This window comes from Malaclemys terrapin, chromosome 5 (assembly GCF_027887155.1).
Source record: "Malaclemys terrapin pileata isolate rMalTer1 chromosome 5, rMalTer1.hap1, whole genome shotgun sequence".
Classification (NCBI taxonomy): domain Eukaryota; kingdom Metazoa; phylum Chordata; order Testudines; family Emydidae; genus Malaclemys; species Malaclemys terrapin.
In genome coordinates this window covers 114,616,030-114,642,900 of record NC_071509.1, presented here as the reverse complement: position 1 = coordinate 114,642,900, position 26,871 = coordinate 114,616,030, and the positions used below count along the sequence as shown (strand labels likewise).

The window sequence follows — 26,871 nt, the reverse complement described above, 5'->3', positions numbered from 1 at the left end:
GGTTCCACTGGGTATTGGCGGGTGTGTGTGTGTGTGTGTGTGTGTGTGTGTGTGTGTGTGTGTAAATAAGACTAGCTGGGGTGTAGTGGGGGCAGACAAGAAACAGACTGAGGCCTTGTCCACACTGTCACTTTACAGCACTGCAACTTTCTCGCTCAGGGGCGTGAAGCTACTCCCCTCGTGGAAGTGGGTGCCACGACTACACAGCCATGTTAAAGCGCTATGGCGGCAGCGCTTTAATGTTGCTAGTGAAGACATACCCTGAGGCACAATACCAAGCAGCAACCCGTAAGCACAGTGTGACTCTGGGAGAGGCCTAGAGAGATTCTGGGCTGGGGTATTGGCTGAAAGAAGCTTACACCCATAAACTGAGAAACTGTTCCTGTTGTTCTTGGTTTCTCCTGCATTCGGAGAAGCAAGACTTTGTACATTCCTTGGAAATAAGCAAGTCTGCATTAAAGAAAATACCAGACTAGGGTTACCATACGTCCGTTTTTTCCCAGACACGTCCAGCTTTTTGGTAATCAAACCCCCGTCCAGGGGGAATTTCCAAAAAGCCAAACATGTCCGGGAAAAATACTCCCTGGCTTACCTTAGAGCGGGCGCTGGGGGCTGCTGTGCTCCCTGACTCCTGGGCTCTGTAAACGCCGAGCTGCCCAAGCGCTACCGGCTTCGGGCAGCCCCCATGCCTCTGGACCCTGCGCCCCTGGCCGGGCACTAACCCTCCCGGGCTCCGGGGGCGCAGGGTACAGAGGCATGGGGGCTGCCCGAAGCCGGTAGCGCTCGGGCAGCTCAGCGTTTACAGAGCCTAGGAGTTCAGGGAGCGCAGCAGCCACCGGAGCCTGGGAGGGGAAGTGCCCGGCGGGGGGCGCAGGGTCCGGAGGCATGGGGGCTGCCTGAAGCCCGAATGCTACCGGCTTCACTGTTTGCCAGGCAGCCTCCAGACCCTGTGCTCCGGGCTGGGCGCTTCCCCTCCCGGGCTCCAGCTGCGCTGAGGAAGTGCCAGCCAGGGGCGCAAGGTCTGGGGGCTGCCCGGCAAACCGTGAAGCCGGTAGTGCTCGGGCAGCCCTTTTCGCGTGGCTGGGAGGGAGGAGGGGGAATGCGGGGCACTCAGGGGAGGGGGTGGAGTGGGGGCAGGGCCGGGGGTGGGAAAGGGGCGGGGCCAGGGCCCTGTGGAGTGTCCTCTTTTTTTATTTTTTAAATATGGTAACCCTATACCAGACGCCATCATCAATTTCTACTCCCAACTGGAACATCTTACCAGGTCCTTAATACTGACCTGACATGCATATAAAAAAGGAGCAACAATCTACAAAGTATTTTTGAAGAGTAAGAAAATTAAATCCTCTCCAGTTCCTATTTTCTGGGGATGGGGGTTGTTTGTTTTTACAGAGACACAGACACACATAATTTTCAAGGCATTATTTCACAAAATGTGGATGATAAAGACATTTCTTTGGAGACTTATTGTTGATTTAAAAAAGCATGCTGCCAATTGGAAACAATCCTCATTTTTAAGGTTGCTAATCTTCCACACCAAGTGTTTCTGGAGCTGATTTCCATTGATTTTTTTCTTTAATCCTCATCAAAGCAAACAGACACTATACAACAAAATATTAACACAACAGCTAGAGCGTTATAGTTATACAGTCAGTTGTAAAATAAGAGACAACTGAAATGAGACCGGTTATTGTTAAATATATTTATACAATAGGTGCTGTACATCAAATTCTTCCTAGTCTTTTATAATTTGAAGTATTCTATGCTAGTTTAAATTTGCAGTTCCATTAACATCATGCTAATATTCTGCTCAAGATATTTTAAACGGAGCTTCCCAAGGTAAATAAATAGAAGGTAGCTGACTAATCACAGACTGCAGTGACCATTCATTGAAGGGGGGGGGTGGGGGAGGCAGCTCAGACTTTATACCATTAAACTTATCATTAGATAAAGCAAGATGAGCAAACCCAGGGAAATTTGGGTTGCAAATATCAGAATATCCTCTATGTTCAAGGAGATTTTAAACTGTTAATGGCAAAAGGGTATCCTGTGAATTTCTAACAGTTTTAGATACTTTAGTTATTGCTACAAAATCTAATATAAACCCTGTCACATCCAACTTTTTAGAAAAAAAAGTATTTGTCCTCAATCCTGCAAACACTTAAGCACATGCATATTGTGATGGGTTAGATCACAGAAACGCCCTTGGGAGCTGCCACCCGATGTGCAAAAGCCTACCTCTGCTCCTGTTTTCCCTGCCAGCTCAGGACTCCAGCACCCTGTCTTGCTGAGCCAGACACTCCCGTCTGCTGCAACACAGACCCAGAGTTTGAATCACTTGTCCCAAAGCTGCAAGTTTACCTGAAAACAGCTCACAGAAGTGTGCTTGTCTCTCACTCAGATGCCCAACTCCCAATGGGGTCTAAAACCAAATAAATCTGTTTTACCCTGTATAAAGCTTATGCAGGGCAAACCCAGGCTAGGTCTATACTACCCGCCTGAATCGGCGGGTAGAAATCGACCTCTCGGGGATCGATTTATCGCGTCCCATCGGGGTAAGTCGGCTGCGATACGTCGAATTCAGCTACGCTATTCATGTAGCTGAATTTGCGTATCTTAAATCGACTCCCCCCTGTAGTGTAGATGTACCCCCAGAAATTGTTCGCCCTCTATAACACTGATAGAGAGATATGCACAGTTGTTTGCTTGCCCAGGTATTAATACATACTCTGAGTAAATTACTAAATAAAAAGTGATTTTATTAAATACAGAAAATAGGATTTAAGTGGTTCCAAGTAGTAACAGACAGAACAAAGAAAGGGTACATCTACACTACAGGGGGGAGTCGATTTAAGATACGCAAATTCAGCTACGTGAATAGTGTAGCTGAATTCGACGTATCGCAGCCGACTTACCCCGTTGTGAGGACGGCGGCAAAATCGACTTCTGCGGCTTTCTGTCGGCAGCGCTTACTACCACCTCCGCTGGTGGAATAAGAGCGCCGATTCGGGGATCGATTATCGCATCCCGACGGGACGCGATAAATCGATCCCCGAGAGGTCGATTTCTACCCGCCGATTCAGGCGGGTAGTATAGACCTAGCCTAAGTCACCAAGCAAAATAAAATAAAATGCGCAAATCTATGCCTAATCAAACTGAATACAGATAATCTCACCCTCAGCGATGCTTCAGTACGTTTTTTCTCAGACTGGACACCTTCCAGGCCTGGGCACAATTCTTTCCCCTGGTACAGCTCTTGTTGCAGCTCAGGTGATAGCTAAGGGATTCTTCATGATGGCTCCTCTCTCCACTTTGTTCTCTTCCACCCCTTTATATATATATATATATATATATATATATATATATATATATATCTTTTGCATAAGGTGGGAACCCTTTGTCCCTCTGGGTTTCCACCCACCCCCTCACTGGAAAAGCACCAGGTTAAAGATGGATTCCAGTTCAGGTGACATGATCACATGTCACTGCAAGACTTCATTACTCACTTGCCAGCACACACATATACAGGAAGACTCACAGGTAAACACAGCTACCTGCAGACAATGGGAGTCATCAAGATTCCAAACCATCATTAATGGCCCACACTTTACATAATTACAATAGGCCCTCAGAGTTATATTTTATATTTCTAGTTTTAGATACAAGAGTGGTACATTTATACAAATCGGATGATCACACTCAGTAGATTATAAGCTTTGAAATGATACCTTACAAGAGACCTTTTGCATGAAGCATATTCCAGCTACGTTATATTCACTTTTTACCATATTTTTCTAAAACTATCCCAGTTACATTATATTCACTTATTTTCATGTTTTTATAAAACCATATAGACTAAAACCCTGTCACATCCAACTTTTTAGAAAATAAGTATTTGTCCTCAATCCTGCAAACACTTAAGCACATGCATATATTTACTCACAAATCAGTCCATTTGATTTAAATAGGGCCATTCACATGAGTGAAATTAGGCATGCACTAAAGGGTTCACAGGATCAGGGCCTTTCTTAGGGTTTGGCTGCACTAGAGATTTTTGCAGTTATACTGGTATAATTATACAGGTATAGTTTAACCACTATAGTTATACTGGTATAATTCCCCTACATGGACAATTCTTATTCTGTAATAAGAGTGTTTTATTCTAGTTTAAACAGTCTCAAGAGCAACATAAGCTAAACTGAAAAAAGGCACTCTTATTCCAGAATAAGTGTTCACACAGGGAGTTATCCCGGTATAACTACAGCAATATAAATTTACACTTACCTTATACTTGTATAACTTCCCAAGCAGAAAAGCCCTTTGTTAACACCATTGAGTTAAGTCACATATATGAAGGAATTCCTTCATTTGAATACATGTAAGAGCTAAAATATGACCATTCCCTCATTTGAATGAAGGCATGGCCATATTTTAGCTCTTACATGTTTTCTAATTCTAGGGGATCAAATATTTTTGTCAAGTCCAGTGAGATTTCAGTAGCTGATCTATTTAAATAAACTGTATGGAAGAGACTATAGTATTTCCCATCAAATCTGAGGTTTTAACAGTGTTTAAGGAATCTTATCAACAATAGTTAGAAGGGTTCAAATTTCATAAAAGCCTTCTTCCAGTCTTGTTGACAATGTATTTGCAAAGCTCTTTCAGTCATAATCAAAGAGATTGTCTAATTACCAAAATTTTGAGAATCTCTTTCTAGCTTTTGAATGACAGTAAAAAGTGCTTCAGAAGAAATTCCCTGAAATCATTATCCTCAATCCAGTAATGAGAGTTCTTTCACTTGGAGAGTTAGTTTCATTTGGGGGTAATAAGTTCTGAAACCCAGCAGTGCAGCCTTCTTTCCCTGCAGCCTCCATATGTGATTAATTGTTCATTTTAAAACATAATCCCATTAGCTGCATTTTTAATTGCACATGCATGTATCTACAGATGGGACAGTTTTGGTCTTTGCAGGTTATTCCCCAGCCAGAATGAGAAGGGGATACAGGTGCTCAGAACCATGAATCTCAGATGGTCTACTGGAGGCCAAGGTGAACACCACATAAGCCCAATTGTTCAGCACTGGCTCCCATTACCCACGACAGCATAGTGTTTGCAGGAGCAGACTGATTCCCAAACCTGAGCCGGCTTTTGTAGGTGACAAATCTGAGGAACTGTTACAGATTGAAGTGTCACGAGACTTTTGGGATTTAGGTGGTTTTGGAATTAATTGATAAACTTAACATTAACGTCACCGGGACCAGATGGCATTCACCCAAGAGTTCTGAAAGAACTCAAATGTGAAATTGCGGAACTATTAATTAGGGTTTGTAACCTGTCCTTTAAATCGGCTTCTGTACCCAACGACTGGAAGATAGCTAATGTAAGGCCAATATTTAAAAAGGGCTCTAGAGGTGATCCCGGCAATTACAGACTGGTAAGTCTAATGTCGGTACTGGGCAAATTAATTGAAGTAATAGTAAAGAATAAAATTGTCAGACACATAGAAGAACATAAATTGTTGGGCAAAAGTCAACATGGTTTCTCTAAAGGGAAATCGTGTCTTACTAATCTATTAGAGTTCTTTGAAGGGGTCAACAAACATGTGGACAAGGGAGATTCAGTGGACTTAGTGTACTTAGATTTCCAGAAAGCCTTTGACAAGGTCCCTCACCAAAGGCTCTTACATAAATTAAGTTGTCATGGGATAAAAGGGAAGGTCCTTTCATGGACTGAGAACTGGTTAAAGGCAGGGAACAAAGGGTAGGAATTAATGGTAATTTCTCAGAATGGAGAGGGGTAACTAGTGGTGTTCCCCAAGGGTCAGTCCTAGGACCAATCCTATTCAATTTATTCATAAATGATCTGGAGAAAGGGGTAAAAAAGTGAGGTGGCAAAGTTTGCAGATGATACTAAACTGCTCAAGATAGTTAAAACCAAAGCAGACTGTGAAGAACTTCAAAAATATCTCACAAAACTAAAGTGATTGGGCAACAAAATGGCAGATGACATTTAATGTGGATAAATGTAAAGTAATGCACATTGGAAAAAATAACCCCAACTATACATACAATATGATGGGGGCTAATTTACCTACAACAAATCAGGAAAAAGATCTTGGAGTTATCATGGATAGTTCTCTGAAGATGTCCACGCAGTGTGCAGAGGTGTCAAAAAAGCAAACAGGATGTTAGGAATCATTAAAAAGGGGATAGAGAATAAGACGGAGAATATATTATTGCCCTTATATAAATCAATGGTACGCCCACATCTCGAATACTGCGTACAGATGTGGTCTCCTCATCTCAAAAAAGATATACTGGCACTAGAAAAGGTTCAGAGAAGGGCAACTAAAATAATTAGGGGTTTGGAGAGGGTCCCATATGAGGAGAGATTAAAGAGGCTAGGACTTTTCAGCTTGGAAAAGAGGAGACTAAGGGGGGGGATATGATAGAGGTATATAAAATTATGAGTGATGTGGAGAAAGTGGATAAGGAAAAGTTATTTACTTATTCCCATAATACAAGAACAATGGGTCACCAAATGAAATTAATAGGCAGCAGGTTTAAAACAAATAAAAGGAAGTTCTTCCTCACACAGCGCACAGTCAACTTGTGGAACTCCTTACCTGAGGAGGTTGTGAAGGCTAGGACTATAACAGCATTTAAAAGAGAACTGGATACATTCGTGGAGGTTAAGTCCATTAATGGCTATTAGCCACGATGGGTAAGGAATGGTGTCCCTAGCCTCTGTTTGTCAGAGGGTGGAGATGGATGGCAGGAGAGAGATCACTTGATCATTACCTGTTAGGTTCACTCCCTCTGGGGCACCTGGCATTGGCCACTGTCGGTAGATAGGATACTGGGCTAGATGGACCTTTGGTCTGACCCAGTACGGCCATTCTTATGTTCTTATGACTGGTGCCTCCCAAGCCCCCCTTTCCCAGAAGGGATTTCCTGATACAGTGGAGGAACCTGGGGGAGTTAAAAACAACTGGCTCGGTATTAATGCAGATGGCTTTTCCTGCATGTTTAAGGAGTTTGTCTGGCTCATATCATTGGAGCTTGCCATGGTGTAAGTCAGTCACACACTCTCTCTCTCTCTCACACCCCTCTCCCTCTTGCAGACAAGAGATTACATGAGAATCTCAGCTTTCATTTAAAAAAATATTTCTAGCCTTCATGGTTGCAGAGACAAGCTTGAAAATATGACTTGAGTACATCTTAAAGGCTCCAAAACCAGACAAAGTACCCCAACATTTAAAAAAAAAAACCTCCATTTTTTAAGCCAGTGTCATGATTTTGGGGGCCCAGCTCATTAAGTTTAAATATTTGAAGCTGGCAACACTATATATGCAACAGAAGTATTTGGCCCACAATGCTTTTTCAGGCTCTACCTGTCATCTGTGTTCTTTTCAAGAGGCAGTACACTGACATTTACATGAACCTTTTCCTAAGCATTTGAGAACACAATTCTTGTAAGTTTCTCCTATACTATAAAACAAATCTTTCTGAGAAAGAGCACTTTGGAGAAGCTGAAGTATCTTATAACCAGCATCCTGATTACTCAAGCAAGTAATTTTTGGAGTGCCAGAGATTATAGGCATGTTTCAATACTGATTTATTACAAACCTAGTAGATTTGAAAGCAGTAACTTCTCGAGAACCAGGGACAACATAGCCACATGACCATGTATGCGTTCGAGGACAATAAAGGGCGAGTTATCAGTCTCTCTCTCACCAATACATTTCTGCTGCAACATGATGTTTCAGTATGCCAGTCCTACAGTGAGGATTTAACTAACAAAAATGGTTGAAGATGCTTTGTCTCAACCGATTTATGGGCATGCAGTTCTTTCACGGTCTCTTTAGTTCTTTCAGTTCTCTCTAGTTCTTTCATGTTTATTCTAAGAGAATGAAACAGACTGAATTTTAATCAACACATTATGGGTGTATGCCTATTATATGCTCCAAATTTAACTTTTCCAGACAAATGTTTTTGGAGCTATTGACAGGCTTCCCTGGCATGGGGAGGCATTCAATAATACCACACATAGGCTTTGACTAAGAAGTTGGGGTCTGAAGAGTTCTTCAGTTATAAAGGGCTGAATCCACCATGAAGCATCACGTATGTGAACCAAAGAGAGAGAATTTCCTCAGCTTGGATATTAGATTTTTCTGCAGCAGTTCTATCAGTGATGTAAATTCCTCCCCACTGGAGGAGGCTGTTAAAGGTTCTCATAGAAACATACAAAGGAAATGTACAAAGGAAAGATGAACCCATCAGGATGGCTGTACAGATGCAGCCAGCCTTCACTTAGTCTTCAAGAGGAAGCGGATGGCACGAGGAGTTGGGCATGAGAAGATAAAATCTGAGGACACAGAGAACCACAAGTTTTCACTCTCATACATGGGGCAACCCATCTGTCAGCTCCCCAGATGGGAAGCACACTAGGATCTTTGAGAATGTGTAAATAAATGTTATTAACTTAATACTTAAAAGTTTTATTAATTTACTTTCTGCAGCAAAATTTTTCAGTAGCATGCACAATATCTTCTTAGGCAAGTTTGTCTTAGATAAGACAGTTTGATTACATTCTATATCCTCCCAAGTCCCTCCTGCCCAACATGTTTTCTATCTTGCACACAATTTTAGTAAATCCTGTAACACTGTTTGACTGCATCCTCTTTAAGGGGATCCACACTCTGAGTATCCTCTCAAAGACATGATGCCCTGAAGAGTAACACTCCTTAAAGACGCAGACAGGAAAGCATTTAGAAAGAGACCCCAAAGAACCTCAAAAAACTTAATCCCATTTTGAGACAAGCCAACAGAGGTAACCTTTGCTATTCCTTGGAGCTTCCAGCTGTAGCATATTGGTAAGCACTGAACTGTAACTGTAGTGAAGCATCTCTGTGACATAGACTATAGGCCAAATTCATGGGGCTGGTGCAAATCCTCTGAAATCAGTGGAGCTGAACTATGTACTCAAAAAATATTCTCCATAGCAAGGGTCCTCTCTGAAACCAGCTGCCAATTGATACATAGTGACTGCCATTCAATCCTGACTGAGCCTGACTACAAGAGAAACAAGAAGCAGAGAAGACGTTCCCCCCCTGAATCTAGATTATTTATTAAAGCTGGAAGCAAGTTTAAGGATATTTGCAGGTTCCCTGGTTGTTCATTCCCAGCATTTCTCAGAATATTATGGGATATTTCTGCCTTGAAATATTAAAATCTCCTAATTTTGTCACAAATTTGCAAGGCAGACTGGCCTGGTATGGTAGTAGAGCATACTGACCAGGATCCTGTCAGCCACTGCTGGCTTCTCTCAGAACTTTGAGGATATTTGAAAGGTTGCCAACTCTCATAATTTTATCATGAGTCTCAAGATATTGTCTTAAAGCCCCAACTCCTGGAGTCATGTGACTACATGACAATCTGAGCTTCCATTAAAAAAAAAAGTAAGTTTCTAGCCCTTGTGGTTGCAGAGAAAAGCTTGAAAATATGAACCCTAACCACTCAAAACCCAGAAAGAAAATAAATGGTAGTCACAATGTATTTTTTTTTAAATCTCACCATTCAGACACACGATTTTTGGGGCCTGATTCAGGACATTTTAATGCTGACAACTGACAATACTGAGAAAGTCTCCCCAGATTAAAATCATATCAGGGCCTAAGCTAAAATAGGAAACATGCATTAAATTCCACTGGCATCAGGAGAAGTCTGGGGTTACTATTCTAAGGAAGGATCAGGCTCTGAAAAAGATACATCAATTTTGTGGCCTGGACTATGTAGAGGGGCTTTTCTCAGTTTAAATGAACTATAATCAGCTTTGCAGTAATTCTTTACCCAGTGTAACAAAAAACAAGCTAAATCTATCCAAAACTGCTAGTTCGTAGCCTGATGAAAATGCATCCCCAAGAAGGCCTCTGCTTTTGTGAGACCAAATGGAGAGACTACATGGTTTCAAGAAATAGTTGGGGAGAAAAACCCCAACCACTAAGTACAGGGAGGATCAGGTTAAGTATCAAAGGGGTAGCCGTGTTAGTCTGGATCTGTAAAAGCAGCAAAGAGTCCTGTGGCACCTTATAGACTAACAGACGTATTGGAGCATGAGCTTTCGTGGGTGAATTCCGAAGAAGTGGGTATTCACCCACGAAAGCTCATGCTCCAATACGTCTGTTAGTCTATAAGGTGCCACAGGATTAGGTTAGCGGAGCGAGAAAGTACAATCACAAGATGGCTGCTCGGAGCTATCATTCTTCTAGTGTAATTAGAGCACAAATTTCAATGTGAGCTAGTGGTCAGAGCACAGACCTGGGAGTCAGGAGACTTGAGTTCTAGTCCCAGCGCTGACATATACAGTGACTTACTCAAGATCACGTTTGTGCCTCAGTTTACCTAACTTTTACTATGGGGATACTATTTACTGCCTTTGCTATTCATCCTAAAATTTCAAAGCTTTGTACACACACCATTGTTTGAAGACAGAGCCCTTGCCTCCTCTCTGTTCTGTTCAATTCTGAGCTCACTGTCAGCACCCGAACACTAATAATTTTTAATTGCAATGAGAATGTCTTGCCTGTGATATATTCACAATCTCCAAGTTTTAAGAAGCCATGGAAAAATGCAATCAATTACAGTTCATCCACAATGAAATTAAGATAATCTGATAACACCACATTTCACAGATATCTAATCTATTAGAGCATCTGAAGTCAGAAGCATGACATTTATGACATAAATGAGGAAAATCTCCTCTATACAGTTTCAATTATTTTCTCTGTGTAACAACAAAAATCTACTTGGACAGTCACCCAAACTACTAGTACAAGTGCTCAATCAATTCAGAAATACTAGCCTCATGCATGACTGTATTTCAACAGTGAAGCCAATAATTCTAATTCTTCAAGTTTCATATAATATTTATCCTATCATTGTTGCAATACAGGATGACAGAAGAGAGTAGGGAGCCAAAGCCATCAATCCTGCAAGTGGTGTGTGTTGTTATGAAAATGAAGCCTGGGAAGTCACCAGGGGTAAATAACATACCAGCAAAATTGCTAAGAGCATTTGGTGACTGCAGTATTGATCTCATGTGGAAAATGTGCAACAATGCATGGATGACTAGAAATTGGCCAGACAACTGGATGAAAGGAATCTGTCTGCTCTAGGGGATAAAAACTGAATGCAGTAACTATCGTTCCATCTCCCTGATATTGCACATAAGTGAAGTGCTGCTCTATATAATTCAGGACTGCATGAAGTGAATGATAGAAACAGAACTACCGTCACAATAAGCTGGTTTCAGAGAAGGACGAGGCACACGTGATCAAATCACAAATATCCGTCATATCGTTGAAAAATGCAGAGTGTATAAACACCCACTGATTATGTGGGTCATTGATTACTCCAAAGCATTTGATACCTTCTGACATAACCATCTCTGGAGGATACTGGCAGACATGGGGATTCCAAAGCATCTCACTGAACTAATTGCAAGTCTCTACTATCAACAACAGATCACAGTGCAAACAGCAGCTGGCAACAGTGAGTGGTTTTTTTATTGGACAGGGTATGAGACAAGGATGCATTCTGTCACCAACATTTTCGATATTTATGCATAATTATGAGAGAAGCCCTGGAAGGTGCTGATAAAACAGAAGCTGGGATTTCCATTGCTGGACACTTCTTAAACGACTTCAGATATACTGATACTACAGTCTTTGCTGCAACTATCGATGCAATGAAACGAATGTTGGAGTCTAAAAATAGTTAATGAGGAATAGGGACTATTCCTGAATGTGGTAAAAATGAAATGCGCATACACTGACATGATAAACAACAACAGGGTGCAAGTGGACATCACAATTAACGGTCAAACTGTAGAGGGAGTACATTAATTATCTGGGATCTTATGTATCCAACCATGGAGGCTGCCCGAAGAACTCAGAAGATGACTGGGGTGGCTCACTCAGCCAAGGCCTCCTTTATGGAAGTGTGGAAAAATTGTGCCAGCAGTGCCTCTCTGCCATGTATATTGGACAGTCTCTACGCAAAAAAATAAATGGACACCATCAGACATCAAGAATTGTAACATTCAAAAACCAGTAGGAGAACACTTCAATCTTCCTGGATACTCAATAACAGACTTAAAAGTCGCCATTCTTCAACAAAAAAACTTCAAAAACAGACTTCAATGAGAAACTGCAGAACTGGAATTAATTTGCAAACTTGCCTCCATCAAATTAGGCCTGAATAAAGACTGGGAGTGGCTGGGTCACCACAAAAAATAATTTTCCCTCTATTGATATTCACCCCTTCTTGTCAACTGTTGGGAATGGGCCACATCCACCCTAACTGAATTGGCCTCGTTAGCACTGATCCCCCACTTGGTAAGGCAACTCCCATCTTTTCATGTGCCGTATATTTATACCTGCTTACTGTATTTTCCACTCCATGCATCTGATGAAGTGGGTTATATCCCACGAAAATTTATGCCCAAATAAATTTGTTAGTCTCTAAAATGCCCCAAGGAGTCCTCGTTGTTTTTACTGATACAGACTAACACAGCTACTCCTTGAAAACCTGTGGCATCTCAAAATGTCAAATAGTTCAACTGGTGAAAAGCTTAATTTTTTTTCTTACAGTGACTTATGGATGTAAATCCTGGGAAACTAATGTAAGAAAATTGAAGCCTTTGAGATGTGATGCTGGCAAAGACTCTTACGTATCTCCTGGAAAGAAAAGACAATGGATGCTTATATTAGAAATATTATTGGAGAGAAGCTGACACTCATCTTGAAAATCAAAAGGCACAAACTTATATACTTTGGTCACATCGGGCACAGAGATGAAAATAAGCTCAAGAAAGCTATACTGTTGGAAGGATGATGATGGGAGGTCAGCTGCTTAGTTTTCAGAGTTAGCAACGGATCAAGAAGGTTTCTGAAAATTCTGCTATGATGTCACCAGTATTCAGACAAAAATAAATGGACTTTAATTTACTTGCTGCAAGAGACTATAATATACCGATTCTGAAATAGCATTTTCATGACACACATCTCTTTTAATGGCATTTATATTACTGTGCTAGTATTTATGCAAAAGCAGACTTCAGATTTTCTCTGGGACTACTATGTGCTTAGATTATACCTTAGGACGGTACTGCACTTCCCTGTAGTTATGCTGTTGGTTTACCATCTCTTCAAAGACTTTTAGACAGTTTTAATCCATCCTCATTTGTTGTAAGTAATTTCAGTTGCAAACCCTAACCCAGAGCAAGATCTAATACATTCTGCTCCAAGATTACTCCACTAAAGGCAACCACTTTAGCCTTTAACTGTAGTCGTATCACCATCAGAATTCCCATTCAGCACCAAACACGCACTATTTCATTAAAAGGACTGAATCCCCCGCCCCTTAATTACAGCTCTGAGGGAAGCTTATAATTAGGTTTGGAAGGATTCAATTGTAATCGGTAAATGTCGGTAAACTTCAATTTCACTGCATACACATAAACCGATTAAAAGTATTTCTATCAACAACTTAAATTTACAGACAGACAGGCAAAGTAAGAAAAATGCTGCTTGAGAACCTATTAGAGTTTAATCTAAGGATATTTACATTGTATATTTTGACATGTGATGTTGACAATGTGTGTTTAAATGGTTATATAGACTTTTTGAATTTCAATGTCTACTTTCTTACAGCTGATAAAAATTGAAAAAAAATGCTTAGAAACACAATATCATCCATCAAAATTACTTTAAGAAATACTTTCCTTAAAGCCTACTTAAAATGTAAGTTTGAGGCATCATTAATCATCACCAAAACATTACCATAGTTCTAACTTTGGTCTTTGAGGCAGGGACTGTCACTTGCTATATTGGTACAGCACCTAGCACAAAGGGGCCCTGACCTGGTTGGCCTTTCTGCATTTCCACAATTAAAAATTAATTTACAGAAGGCATGGGACTCCTGCTCTTTCAATAAAATTTTAAAGATGTTGGATCCAAGTCTCTTATAACATGTCCCTTCTCCCCCATTGACTAAACATAATAAAGAATGGTCAGATTCTCCAGTAGCTCCAACACTGCAATTCGGGCAGGAAGGAGACTGGTTCAAAAAAATTAAACACAGCATATCAAACTGTGAATATTTCATATGAACTATGAAGAAGGAAAATGAACGTTTCCTGGGGGAAGAAAAACCAACTATCCATACATTTTGCTCTGTAAGCAGTACATGGGCATTCTAGTCAGAATGGATACCTGTACTGCACAGACAGGGAACTGTAATCATCCTTTCATGGTGCAGTGAGTATCTCTGGCTAAAATTATTTTTCTGTGATGTAATTAATTTAATGTTCAAGAAGGAAACAATAAGATTTCCCCTCTGCTGCGACAAACATTCAGGACCTCCATTTAAAGATACCTCGTGAGGCTGATCATAAAGCAGCCTCATGGGTCCCCATCACGTCTTCCTCCAGCAATGAGGAGATATTCATGGGATGGAATTGCTACCTGTTTTGTAGGTAAAGTAAGAAACATTTCTTGCAGGGAACCAATTTGCATTCCTTCAGCACCAGATTACAATGTGAAGGTTGTCAAATAATTCTGGTTTATAAAACTTGACAGTGAATGTAAGGATGGATAACTGCATTTGCATGGTTTATTCTTAGTAAAAACAAATTGCAATTGACATCTTACCGCTGTCTAGGGTACTCAAATTGTTTTATCTTTTTAAAGATGTATACTCTGTGCTTATCCATGATAAATGCATCTTTTAAAATATATTTTGTTTGCAGTATAGAGGCTTTTTGTTTCAGCATCCTAAACAAGTCTATACAGTAGCAGAGAAATTCAATGAGTAGCATAATAAGATTAAAGAACCATCTGGCAGACAAAATAATGTTAAATGGTCTCTCAGAAGCGACAGTGGCAGACAGAACCTCCTACTCATTGCACACAGCACCGGGATTATTTGTTTACCCACTTATTTGTCACTGCCACCAGAGCACTCTTGTTCCTTGCTCACTAGGTATGAGATTCCATAGTTCTGCTGCCAGTCCTTCCTGGATTAAAGAGAATTACTTTGTAGACTGCAAAGGTTACCATGTTTAGTAGGCAGGCAGCCAACTAATTTTCAGCCTCAACTTTCACTCACTTCTTTACATACACAGTTATGGCGAATAAAGTCATCCTAACAAGAGAGATTTATTTCACTAGAGATGGGCCTGACCCCTGGATCTGAACTTTCCCAAAATTCAGCAGGGACTCAGATCAAGTGTTCCATTTTAAGCCATCTCTCCTCACAACAGTGAAGCTACAAATTACGTATCTCTAATCCACTACAATAATAAAAACACAAAGGGGTGTGCATTGGTAAATTGCTATGTGGCTTTGGACAATCAGTAGTCCAAGCCACATTCCACATAAAGGATTGGTTTTTAAGCTCCTCTGTTATTATCCTATAACAGAAATAAAGTCTCAGTTGAGGTGATCTAGATCTCAAAGGACGCCTTGAGGATGCAAGTATATTGCTGACAATTCAGTAGAACCACCATTGAATGACCAGGCGGGGAGCAAAGAGGGAGACAGCTCCCAGGTCTGTCCATCTCCCACCTCAACAATACAACTAATGACCAGGTTTAATGCTCATTGCGCTTTCCAGACAGGCTTGGCTGCAGGGAATAAGCTGGTGGCCAGGGAGATGGGTAATGGCGAATTTATCAAAGGCTTCCCTCCCTCCCATGTCAAGGTGATCACCAGATTCTTGTTCAATACTGAGACAACAAGCATAGCCACCTAGAGAATAGGGAGCCATGTTCCCTCACCATTATCATATGGCCAACAAGAGAAAAGAGAAACTAGAGGAATTAATATAAGAAGTCCTGCCTCAGAACTTAGCCAATGTCACAGCAGGAGCAGGCCCAAAGGAGTGACATTTCAATCCTCAATTGGATTTCAAGGAGCATAATCAATTTCCCACCACTGGCCACAGCAGAATTTAGTGATCACTCTTTCCATGAAGACCACAACTCACCTTTACTGTGGATTTGCAGGCATGCTGTCATGGGAAAGGTGAATTAGCAACATTCCACTAAATTTAACGCTCTACACAGCAATATTTCACTAGCCTATTTCTATTCAAGGTAAGAGAATCAAGGTTTATAATATAACTAGATGTTGAGGGCAGGTGCACTGCTTATCATTGAGGGGAGGTGTACTGTTCATTGTTCCCTGGGATGATGTCAGCAGAGCTATCACTGCAAACTGGTTGTTGTCTTGGAAAATTTGATTACACAGTCTTGGACACAAAGAGAATCAGTAAACTCACAGAAAATCATCATTCTGGATCAAATGTTTGAAGGTTAAAAAAAAATTGAAAGTACACAAAAAGGGGGAAAGGTGTGGACCAGAAGAGTTCTTAAACCAAGCAATTATTTCGTATAAGTCACTTAGAACAATTATACTGTGCTTTGTGGTAAGCCTTCAAAGCACTCAAGATATTTTACTGATTGATTCTCGCTGCTCTGTAAAGTAGGAGGTTAAGTATCATCCTCAGGTTACAGAGAGAGAGAAATGCTTAGTGCCTTGTTCAAGGTCCTAGAAGGAATCAGGTTTGGGATTCGAAGCCAAGAGGAACTTCTTCCAATACCCTGCTCCATTTTGTTTTGTGAAAATTTTTCCATAAGGTGTTTGGTCTTTTTGTGTGTGAATAAGTCAATACTTAGTTTTGATTTAAATGTTTCATAAACAGAAGATGAAGAAACTAACTACACAAATGGAATGTTCAGTTTCACTTCTCATTCAGTATAAACCACCAAAATGCAAAATTAAACAGCCTAAGTGATAAGGAGAGATTTTTAAAGTTTTAATAATATAAGATCTTACTAACAGATAAAGAAATGTTTTTAAATATGTATACTTTTTTAGTGACACAATGTGTGATCACAATGATTCTAATCTTCTCTGGAAGCAGAGATTTGTTTTACATTCCCAAATTAATCTCATTCCTGCAATTAGGTCCCTTCCAGTCCTACATGTCTATAATTCTATGTTATAAGAAATGTCAGCTTCTTTTAAACAATACTGTTTCTATCTACAGCAGATGTCAGCCTCAATTGAATAAAGCTGGCTATTACAAAACTCTTAAAACGTAAGCAGGCATAGAATATAGTATTTTGCAGATAACTACATGCATACGCACAAGAATACTTCCTTGCAACTCACTGGTTTTGATTCCAGAATCTATACTCAGAGTGGAGACAGTGAGGAGTTGTGGATGTAAATATATATAGAAGAAGGGACAGTGAGTTTTAACTGCCTTGTACAACAGGTGTCTTTCCAGTGAGCAAATGTTTATCTCAAAAAAGGTAGCCATATCCCAACTGCCAGCTGAAACAATGGAGAACATCCAGTCCCAATTCCATTATGATATATTGGCATGGATGCAACATTGAAGGCCAACAAAATGAACCTGCTGAGGCAGGCATGTTCCCTGAAACAAGAATGAGGAATGCACGATGGCTTTTTTTTTTTTTTAAAAAGCATCTGTGAACATTTATTTGCTAAAAAGTCATGACAAGTGCATAAATTCTCCATAAATACTTTATTGGGGTTGTGTGTGTTTTATTGGCTTTTTATCCTCTCGTTTCTAGAACAAGGTTTATGTGTAGAGAAGTAATTTTATAGACCAATATTTATTTAGTCTCCCAATATTGGGAGACACTCTATTCTTCCCAATTGTTGGGTCTTACAAAGCAACAATCATTCCAAACCTGAGTGGGTGGGGCTTTAAGCCATAAAGAATTCCCTGACCTCCAAGCGTGTTGGTGACCAGTTCAGCCCCTGGCATAAATCAGAATAGCTTCAGGGCTGCTCTAACCTAGGATACCTACTACAACCCCCCAGGGTCATTGAACTGGCTGGAGTTCATTGCAGCATATAAACACTCTACCCACAGACTCTTCCCACCACCAATAAACCTCCTATGCCAATGGGCCACAGAGGGATTATACAGACTCCCTCACAGTTAGGGAATTCCCCATAGTCCCATGGTTCAAAGTTGCCTGAGCGGGGGGCTGGCTGAGGATTTGGCCTGATGTTTAGAAACAAAGGCATAAGAGAGGGTTAAAACTGTACAAAGCTGCAGTTTATTTAGAATATTCAACTGCAAGGCAGAGACTAAGTGATGATTCATTTCTTTCAGGCTGCTGCATGCACTGTTCTGGGGATGTTGCTTTGACAGAATCCACTGTAAAACTTGACAGTGAAGCACAGGGAGAAGGGGAAAGAAAACAAGACTGACAATTTCAAATAGCCCTTTGGATATTTTTACACATTTTGGGTGTTTGCTCAGGAGCGGATACACAACTGAATTTTAAAATGTGGTATTCATAACACTAGAAGCATTACAGTAATTTGAGACAGCTGGCGAGAAGAAGAGGGAAAGATTGGAAAATTCACTCTGTGGAACCGGTCAACAGCTTACTAGCTGCAGGCATCACAGCATGCGTGACTTTGAGCTGTTTTTTTTAAATAGGATGTGAATATCATTGGCAACTGAGAAGCAAAACATTTTTTCCTGCTGCCTGCAGATAAACAAAACAAAGATTTTCCAACCAGCTGCAATTTGCAACCAGCAAGACTCTCCCCTCAGCAACAGGGTTACCTGCCTAGGCCTCTGAGAACATAAAGTAGAACTGGAATATTCTTTCACAAAAATGTCTGCAACTTCGTTTTGCCTGGTTTCACACTCCAGAAATTTCCTGGGGACTGTATATTTCACTGTAGGCTCACAGGAAATCACATTTTCACAGTGTAAATAGCTGTTCCTCAAACCTAAGACCACTTTTTAATAAATCTTCACCAAAAAAGGAAACATTTTGAATTAACAAAATATGAATACACTCAAATTTTGAAAATTTCTACTTTTGCACACTCTTATCCTACTGACAGCTAACTTGATACTTACAAAGTGTCTAGATCAGGGGGTTTCAAACTGGGGGTTGTGACCCCTCAGGGGGTCACGAGGTTATTACTTGGGGGGGAGAGTCAAGAGCTGTCAGCCTCCATCCTAAACCCCGCTTTTCCTCAAGCATTAATAATGGTGTTAATGTGTTTTTAATTTATATGGGAGGGGTCGCACTCAGAGGCTTGCTATGTTAAAGGGGTCACCAGTACAAAAGTTTGAGAACCACTGGTCTAGATTATGGTACTTCCCTCCTTATCCACATTCTTGCTGTTACCCGTTACAAAATAAGGCCCTGTCTATACTTGGATATTTGTACCAATGTAGCTTCCTGACTGCAGACTTCCAGGGTGGATGTATTGCACCTGTGCAAAATGGAGATTGTACTCAAGTGGCTTCCCCTAATTTGAAACCAGCATGGGTGATTTTGAGCTGAGTTTTTAAAACAGGATGTGCACAGCTTACCCTGGATTCAAACCAAGGGAAGCCACATGAATGCAATCCCCATTTTGTACTGATGCAGTACATCCACACTTGTGTATCTGCAACAGTAAAAATCCCCAGTACAGATGGCCCATATTTTACTTATGTCTGCAAATGGCTGGAAGAAGCAACAAATCCCAGGCCTACAGAGACTCAGCATTCATGGTTAAAAAGACTGGGATAGTTTGAAAACTCAGGCTTATGTTAGTACCGTAGGGTTGCCAATTTTGGTTGGATGTATTCCTGGAGAATTCATCACATGATATAATCTTTCATTAAAGATTAATTTTTAATTCCTGGAGACTCCAGGCTAATCCTGGAAGGTTGGTAACCCTAGGAATATTTTCTAGCTCAGTGCTATTTATGAACAGCAATAATAGTGTCTAGAAAAATCAAGTGTTTTAGGTTGACTTCTGTGTTTAGAGATCTACTCTCCATTGGGACTTTGCTAAGGGAAACTTTTTATTTCAAGAGAACAGTGCAAGCAATGCATTTGTGTCAGAGAATTAAGAACAAGATTTAATAATGATCATGGGGAAATGAAAGAATTGGCAAATTTTAGGTTTGATCTCTGTAAAATAATCTAATACAAATAAATAAATAAATAATAATAATAATTAAAAAAAAGTGCTGTGTGGCTCAAAAGCTTGTCTCTCTCACGGACAGAAGTTGGTCAAATAAAATATATTACCTCACCCACCTTGTCTCTGTAAATAATCATAATTTTAAAAAACACTAAGACTTTCATAAACTTTACTACAACAGTGTTTTGTGGGGTCACAAGCTTTATTTTATATAGCCAGCCAGAAAAATGCACCATCAAATAAATGCTTCATAGTTTGCAAAACCTCCTCCTTATAAAAGCAAACACTTCCCGGGGCAGGGGGGGGGGGGGTGGGAGGGAGGGAAAGAGAGGTGTGAGCCATACAAGAGACATAGAAGATTCAATAATACAAAATGAAGCAGCTTTTTCTATAAGCATTAGTCAGAAGGCTTAGTAATTACTCAAAACTGGATTCCTGTGAACAGTAACATCAGCAGATTAGTTAATTTTGTCTGAATACCACTCAGCTGGAATGCTGACAATTAGAGACACTGCTTTCTGAGAGAACAACAACAGACATGATTTCCTGCTTTTACAAACAAACTTTATCCAATTGTCCTTTTAGGCATTATACCATGGTTCATTTGGCACCAAATCATTTGACTGATTTGTTAACCAAAAAGTCACACTGTTTATTTACAAATTCTAGCTATCTTAAATAATTATACGGCCCCATCACCATTAGGGTTACCATTCGTCCGGATTTACCCAGTCATGTCCTCCTTTTTGTGTTAAAAATAGCGTCCAGGGGGGAATTTGTAAATCACTAAAAATGTCCAGGATTCCCCCCCATGCAGAGCGAGGCGCGGCTGGGAGGGCTGCAGGAAAGTCAGCCGCTTGCATGGGGCTCTGGCAGCCAGAGCTGGACTCCGGAGCAGCTGTAGAGCTCCTCCTCCCCCCCCTCCCCTCCCCGCATTCTGAGCCGGCCGGCCTGCCAGGCCGTTTGCATCGGGCCTCGGCAGCTCCTCCTCCGCTGCAGCCCAGCGCCCCGCTCCGGCAGCACTGTGCAGGGGCAGGGACCGGGTTGTGTGTTGCGCTGGGGAGCGCAGCCATGTGTCCGGCTCCGCACAGAGCCCAACACCATGTTCTGAGTGGCAGGGTAAGGGGGCCAGGGGGCAGGAGAAGGGGCAGGGAGATTTTGGAGGGGGCAGTCAAGAGACGGGGGGGGTCGGGAGTTCAGGGGGGGGCTTTTTTGGGGGGGTGGAGAAGGTTTTGGGCAGTAGGGTACAGGTAGGGGGTAGGGTCTTGGGGGGCATCTGTGGGGGTAGTTAGGGGACAAGGAACAGGGAGGCTTAGGTAGGGGGTGGGGTTCTGGAGGGCAGTTAGGAGCAGGGGTCCCAGGAGGGGGCAGTCAGGGGACAAGGAGCAGGGGGGGTGTTTGGGAGTTCTGGGGGGGGGCTGTCGGGGGCAGGGAGCAGAGGGATTTAGATGGGTCAGGAGTTCTGGGGGGGGGCTGTCAGGGGGTGGAGAGTGGTTGGATGGGGCATGGGAGTCCCAGGGTCTGTCTGGGGGTGGGGGTATGGATAAGGGTTGGGGCAGTCAGGGTACAGGTAGGGGGTAGGGTCCTAGGGGGCCAGTTAAGATGGGGGGAGGGTCTGAGGAGGGGGCAGTCAGGGGACAAGAGGCAGGGAGGCTTAGGTAGGGGGTGGAGTCCTGGGGGCAGTTAGGGGCAGGGGTCCCAGGAGGGGGCAGTCAGGGGACAAGGAACGGGGGGAGGGTTGGGGGTTCTGAGGGGGGTGGGAAGTGGGAGGGGCAGGGCGGGGCTCCTCCCGTCCTCTTTTTTGCTTGCTGAAATATGGTAACCCTAATCACCATAGTATCTGAGTGCCTCAAAATAATATATTTATCTGCCCAACCCTTCTGTGAAGTGGGAAGTACTGTCATACCCATTTTACAGATAGGGAAATTAGTGCACAGAAAGACTAAGAGACTTGCCCAAGGTAATACAAAGTTTGTAGCAGAGCAGAGAATTGAACTCTGTTCTCCTAAGCCCTGGGCAAGTGCCATAACCACTGGATAATCCTTCTGCTCCAGAGCCAGGATCCAAATACTTTTTTTTTTTTTTTTTTTTTAAATACACAGAACAATGGCATCCCACGGATATAACACCACATATGGAGAAATGGTAACTGAAAAGGTTAGTTAAAAATTAATAATTACAGTCAAAGTCACTTAATCAGGAAAGCATTTCCCTGGGACAACACTCAGGGCTTGTCTGCACTCACAGCACCGCACCTCAGTGAGAGACGGTAGCTAGGTCAAAAGGGATTAGGTCGGTATAACTGTGTTAATCAGAGGAGTGTGGATTTTTCACACCCCTGAGTGACACAGTTATACCAGCCTAATTTCCTAACATAGACCAGGCCTTAGGGAAGTTTTCTTTGTGTTAAATTAAATGAGCCTTCAGTCACTTTTACCAGACGATCAAAATTGTTCAGGTTGATTTGTTGAAACAATTTTCAATGCAAGTACCCTGTCAATTACTACAAGAGGTGTATATGATTGTTATGGAAACAAATGCTTCAGCTGAATGAACTGTGCTGCAGACCCACACCTTGTGATTTAACACTAAACAAACTATTAAACAAATGCTGTAAACACATTTACCTACCTTACTAATAATATTTTAGAATTTTAGAGGGAAAATTGTAAAAAAAGACAGCTGGCTTGTTACTTGTACGCCCTGTTTATTTTTCAATAATTATGCAGTTAGGGAAGTCAATTTCACTTTTGTTATAATCACTTTCACTTTCAGGTTCTTAGTGCTACAATGTTTTGGCTTCCAAACAAGGCATGGAAATGTCTGTTTAATTAAAAAAAAAAATCACCTTTAAATTATAACCTAATGACAACATCTATCACTGAAATCATGAGATAAAATCCTGGCTGCACTGCCTTTAACATGTGCTAAGCTAATAGAGTTTAAGCATAGCAAGCAGCCTAGCCTTTAATTCCACTTCTTTAGTATGTGCTGGAGTATGTGCAGCTCTGACAACACTAGATTTTCAAAACATAGACAAAGCAAGTTGTACTTTTAATATGTATTAGCTAGTCAAGGTAAACCCTGGGAAGGAGCTTTTTCCTTTTCCTTCCCAGGGTTTAACTCCACCAGCATACATTAGCAAATACACCTTGCTTCCGAGTGAAGACATGGCCACAGACCATACTGCTTTCCTGTACCTCATTATGGAGTGTCATCCATTTTAGTCCCAGTTTAATTGACATTCCACCCAAAGCCAGTGTCCACTCTGTTCATTGCTTTCAACTGACTTTATGAACACTGCATCAGGAAAATTCAGTTAAGGGAAACCTTGCATATGTTAAATAAATGAACCAAACACATTTTTTACACTTCCTCTATGAATTTGTGTCTGTCATGTGTCCCAGTCACACATTTTGTCCTTGAATAGGTTGAGAGTTTAACGCCAACATTTTGCTAAGCTTCCATCTGAGCAAACTTTTAAAAAGAATTGGATGGACTCTTTAATAGTCAAAATTTAAAAACATCCTGACAGTGGAACTTGTCAACAACATTTGTCTCCTTTTTCCAGATTATTAGTACACAGTCACATAGTTACCTCGGGCCATGTTGTCCACAGAACCGTACCTTTCAACAGACCTTTCTTTTAAAAATAGCATTTTTGACCCTTTTTGCACAGACAGTGGCTTGGGTTTTTAAAAGAGATTTCTTAAAGGGATACTAACTTAAAATACTGAGACAGAAGAGTGATTTTTTTTAATTTACTCATTTTACAAGTAACATTTAAGGTTACTAGAAGTGAAAGTAATTACAAACTACAAATCGCTATTCTTCAGTTTGTTTACTAGTGCATTTAACAGCACTTTGTGCATAGACCATTTCATTGTTTCCCTATTGAGATAGTCCGTTTCAACGTTTTTTCCGTGGGTTTTCCCACACATGACAAAGAAAAGCGGTTTTAAAATAACCACTTGAATGCACATAAATTGACAGGGGGACTCAGAAATAGGTGTGGTACCTAAAAACTATACTTTTTGGGGAAGGGCGGGGATTTAATTGACTAACATTTACAATGTTTGAAAATAAGGCAATGGGGCACCACAGCCCTCAAAAGGGCAACCTACATGGATTTCCCCAACAGCTTCAAGAGTAGAAGAGAAAGAAAAGAGGGGATACCTAGAATGCTTCTACCTTAAGGCAGGGAAATCAGGAGCAGCCGTCACATCATGTAATTAGACATGGCATTTCCTAGCTACTAGTTCACCTCAAATAGAAAGAAGAAAAATGAAATCCACAATACAGATACCTTCATAAATCTGGATCCATCAATGGCCTTTCGTGTTCATTGTAGGGTTCAAAGGCTCCCTTCTCTCTCTCCCTTGTCTCCACTAAACTTCCTAACCTCAAAGCCTCATTCTACTACAGCCATCAGTTCCCTGGTGAAGAGCTGGACTCTCTTCAAAACCTGTCAGATATCCATAATAGTCACTTGGGGCTGTGGGTGCTACCTTTGCAACTCTCCTCATCCAGGTTTGGTGCTGCTGCTTTCTGATCTCTCACATAGCACTGCTACCATTAGTGTTTATATTACAACAGCTCCTAGATGCCCCAGTGAAGACAGAGGCCTCACTATGCTAGGTACTGTATAAACACGTAGCATGAGATGGCCCCTACACCAAAGAACTACTGACATCCTAAATAGGCAATGGAAACAGTAGTAGACAAAGAACGCAAAAGCAAAACATAAAAAGGTAAATAACTATCAAGTTATATGCTTCTGTTTATTAGTTTCCCCAATACTATTCCCCTATCCCTATATACAGCTGCCCCCTGCCTCATCACTACTGAACTAAAAAGCCCTTCTTTCAACCTGCCCATCACAGAGGAATAGGCTGCTTCCCAAGACAAAGTAAGCAGAGAGGGAATGCTGACATTCCAGATGCTGCAGTCAGATCCTCACAGCAGGACCCTTGCATCGATAAATAGGTCAGGCTGCAGCATTCAAACCTAGACTACCAGGTCACCCTGCTCAATCTTTTAGCAGTTCTCAGTCCACCTTTAAAACATGATTATATTTAAAAGCTGAATACAATATTCCATCTGAACTGGTCCTAATCAAAATGAAACACTGTCAAAGCATCCTTCCGCATTTGAATACAGAAAATACAAAAGACAATATTTGAGTTAAAGCTGCATCATCAGCATGGCTGACTTGTATATTTTTTGTGTAAAAAAAAAAAGGGGGGGAAATACATTTTCTAAGCCATATATTGAGAAATACCCTCAATATTTTACAATATTATTAACACTCCCCCTGCAGTGCTGAAAATTCAGAAATAACTGCACTATCTTCATGTTTATGATCCAGAAATTGGTAAGTACTGTATTATGAACAGAAACTGAACAAGTGACTGCAATTTCCACAAATAGTGTAGTTTTATTGTCCACGCTGGCCTTAGGTTGAAACAGTAAACATAAATGGTGAGAATTAAATATGATGGTTAGAAATTTCAGTTTCAGTAACTGGGTTGTTACTAATAATTACAATAACAAAAAAGCCTTAAAATGCTAATCCTGCCAATATCCTTTTAAGAACCATAGCCAGGCCATTTTAACCTTAGATTTCTTGGCATTTACTGATTTATAAAACTGGAGTTATTTACAGGATTTCTCTTTAAAGTTCAGACTTTCCCCTTCTTCAGCATGCTCCTCACCGCACCTCTCTATCCAAAGATATTTATCAACAGACATATAACACAGTTGTGCTAAATCAACTGTTACTCATATACAGTTTGCACTGATGATTCATCATCAACCTATCAGGGAGCAGGGCAACAACGCTGGAGGAAGTGGAAAAATTATAAAGACAGCGCTGATGGTCAGGTTCCTGACTTGAGCTTTTAAAACAAGACAGATTTTCCTCCTCTGGTAGACCTGGAGCATAATCCACTTCGCTTGATCCTGTTTAAATTCACCTCCAACAAAAAGCTGCGCGCTCCCAGGCAGGCAGACTTCCCCTTAGCAAAGCAAGGACCGCTGCCAAATGCCTTTGCTTCAGGTGCGCCGGAACAGCAGGGCGCGCCGCCCCAGGCTGGGTGGGTGCGTGTTAAAAGCAGAGGCTCTCCGCTCTCCCGCGGGCTGGGCGTGAGTTTCAATGAGTCACTTACAACCTCATTTGTTTCACCGTCCGGAGCCCTATCAGCCTCGCACACAAACCGGAGCGGGCAGATCCGGCGCTGAACTCCCTCCCCAAGGGCTGGCCCATCCTCTGGAGCGCGCGGAGGGGCGGCGGGGAACTTTCTGCCGCCCCCTGTGCCTGCCCGGGGGCCGGTGTCCGCGCCGGGGGCGTGCAGGGGATCACAGCCCGCCCCCCCGTACGCTCCGCTCCCCCAAACTGCTGCCCCCGCGCGCCCTGCCCCGGCCCAGCAGCGCGGCGAGGGGCACGAGCAGCCGGGGAGCCCGGCCGGCCGGGGGCGGCAGCGGGCAGGGGAGGAAAGCGCCGCCCGGGCGCTGAAGTTGCCCCGTGCAAACTTTCCCGGCCCCGCGCCTCACCTGGGGAGCCGGCAGGGGTCCGGCCGGCAGGGAGCGACCGCTTGTGGCGGCGGCGGCCAGGGGCTGCTGCCATCTCCCCCTGGCGCTCCGGAGCAGCTGCCCTGCCCGCGGCAGCATCCTTCTCCGCCCGCCGCCCTGGGGCGAGGCAGCCCCGCTTCGCCCGCCGCCCCTAGCGCAGGCTCATGAGGCGCTGGCGGCCGCAGCGTCCCGCAGCCCGGCTCCGGCACTGAGACTCGGCGGCTCCGCTGGCTCCTGCCGCTGAAGGGGCGGCG

General features: G+C 42.1%; 1 protein-coding gene across 2 annotated transcripts in view; it reads right to left on the bottom strand.

The window, feature by feature from the left end:
- Positions 1-26,871, bottom strand: part of MCUB (mitochondrial calcium uniporter dominant negative subunit beta) — an 85,486-nt gene extending 58,615 nt beyond the window's left edge. The window contains exon 1 of one of the 2 annotated variants that reach the window (XM_054029140.1): positions 26,600-26,871. In XM_054029140.1, the coding sequence (XP_053885115.1) occupies positions 26,600-26,716 (117 nt within the window). In that variant the 5' untranslated portion in view covers positions 26,717-26,871. Of the gene's footprint in view, positions 1-20,775; positions 20,848-26,599 lie in introns of those variants that run through there. The other variant, XM_054029142.1, reaches the window with a different exon arrangement.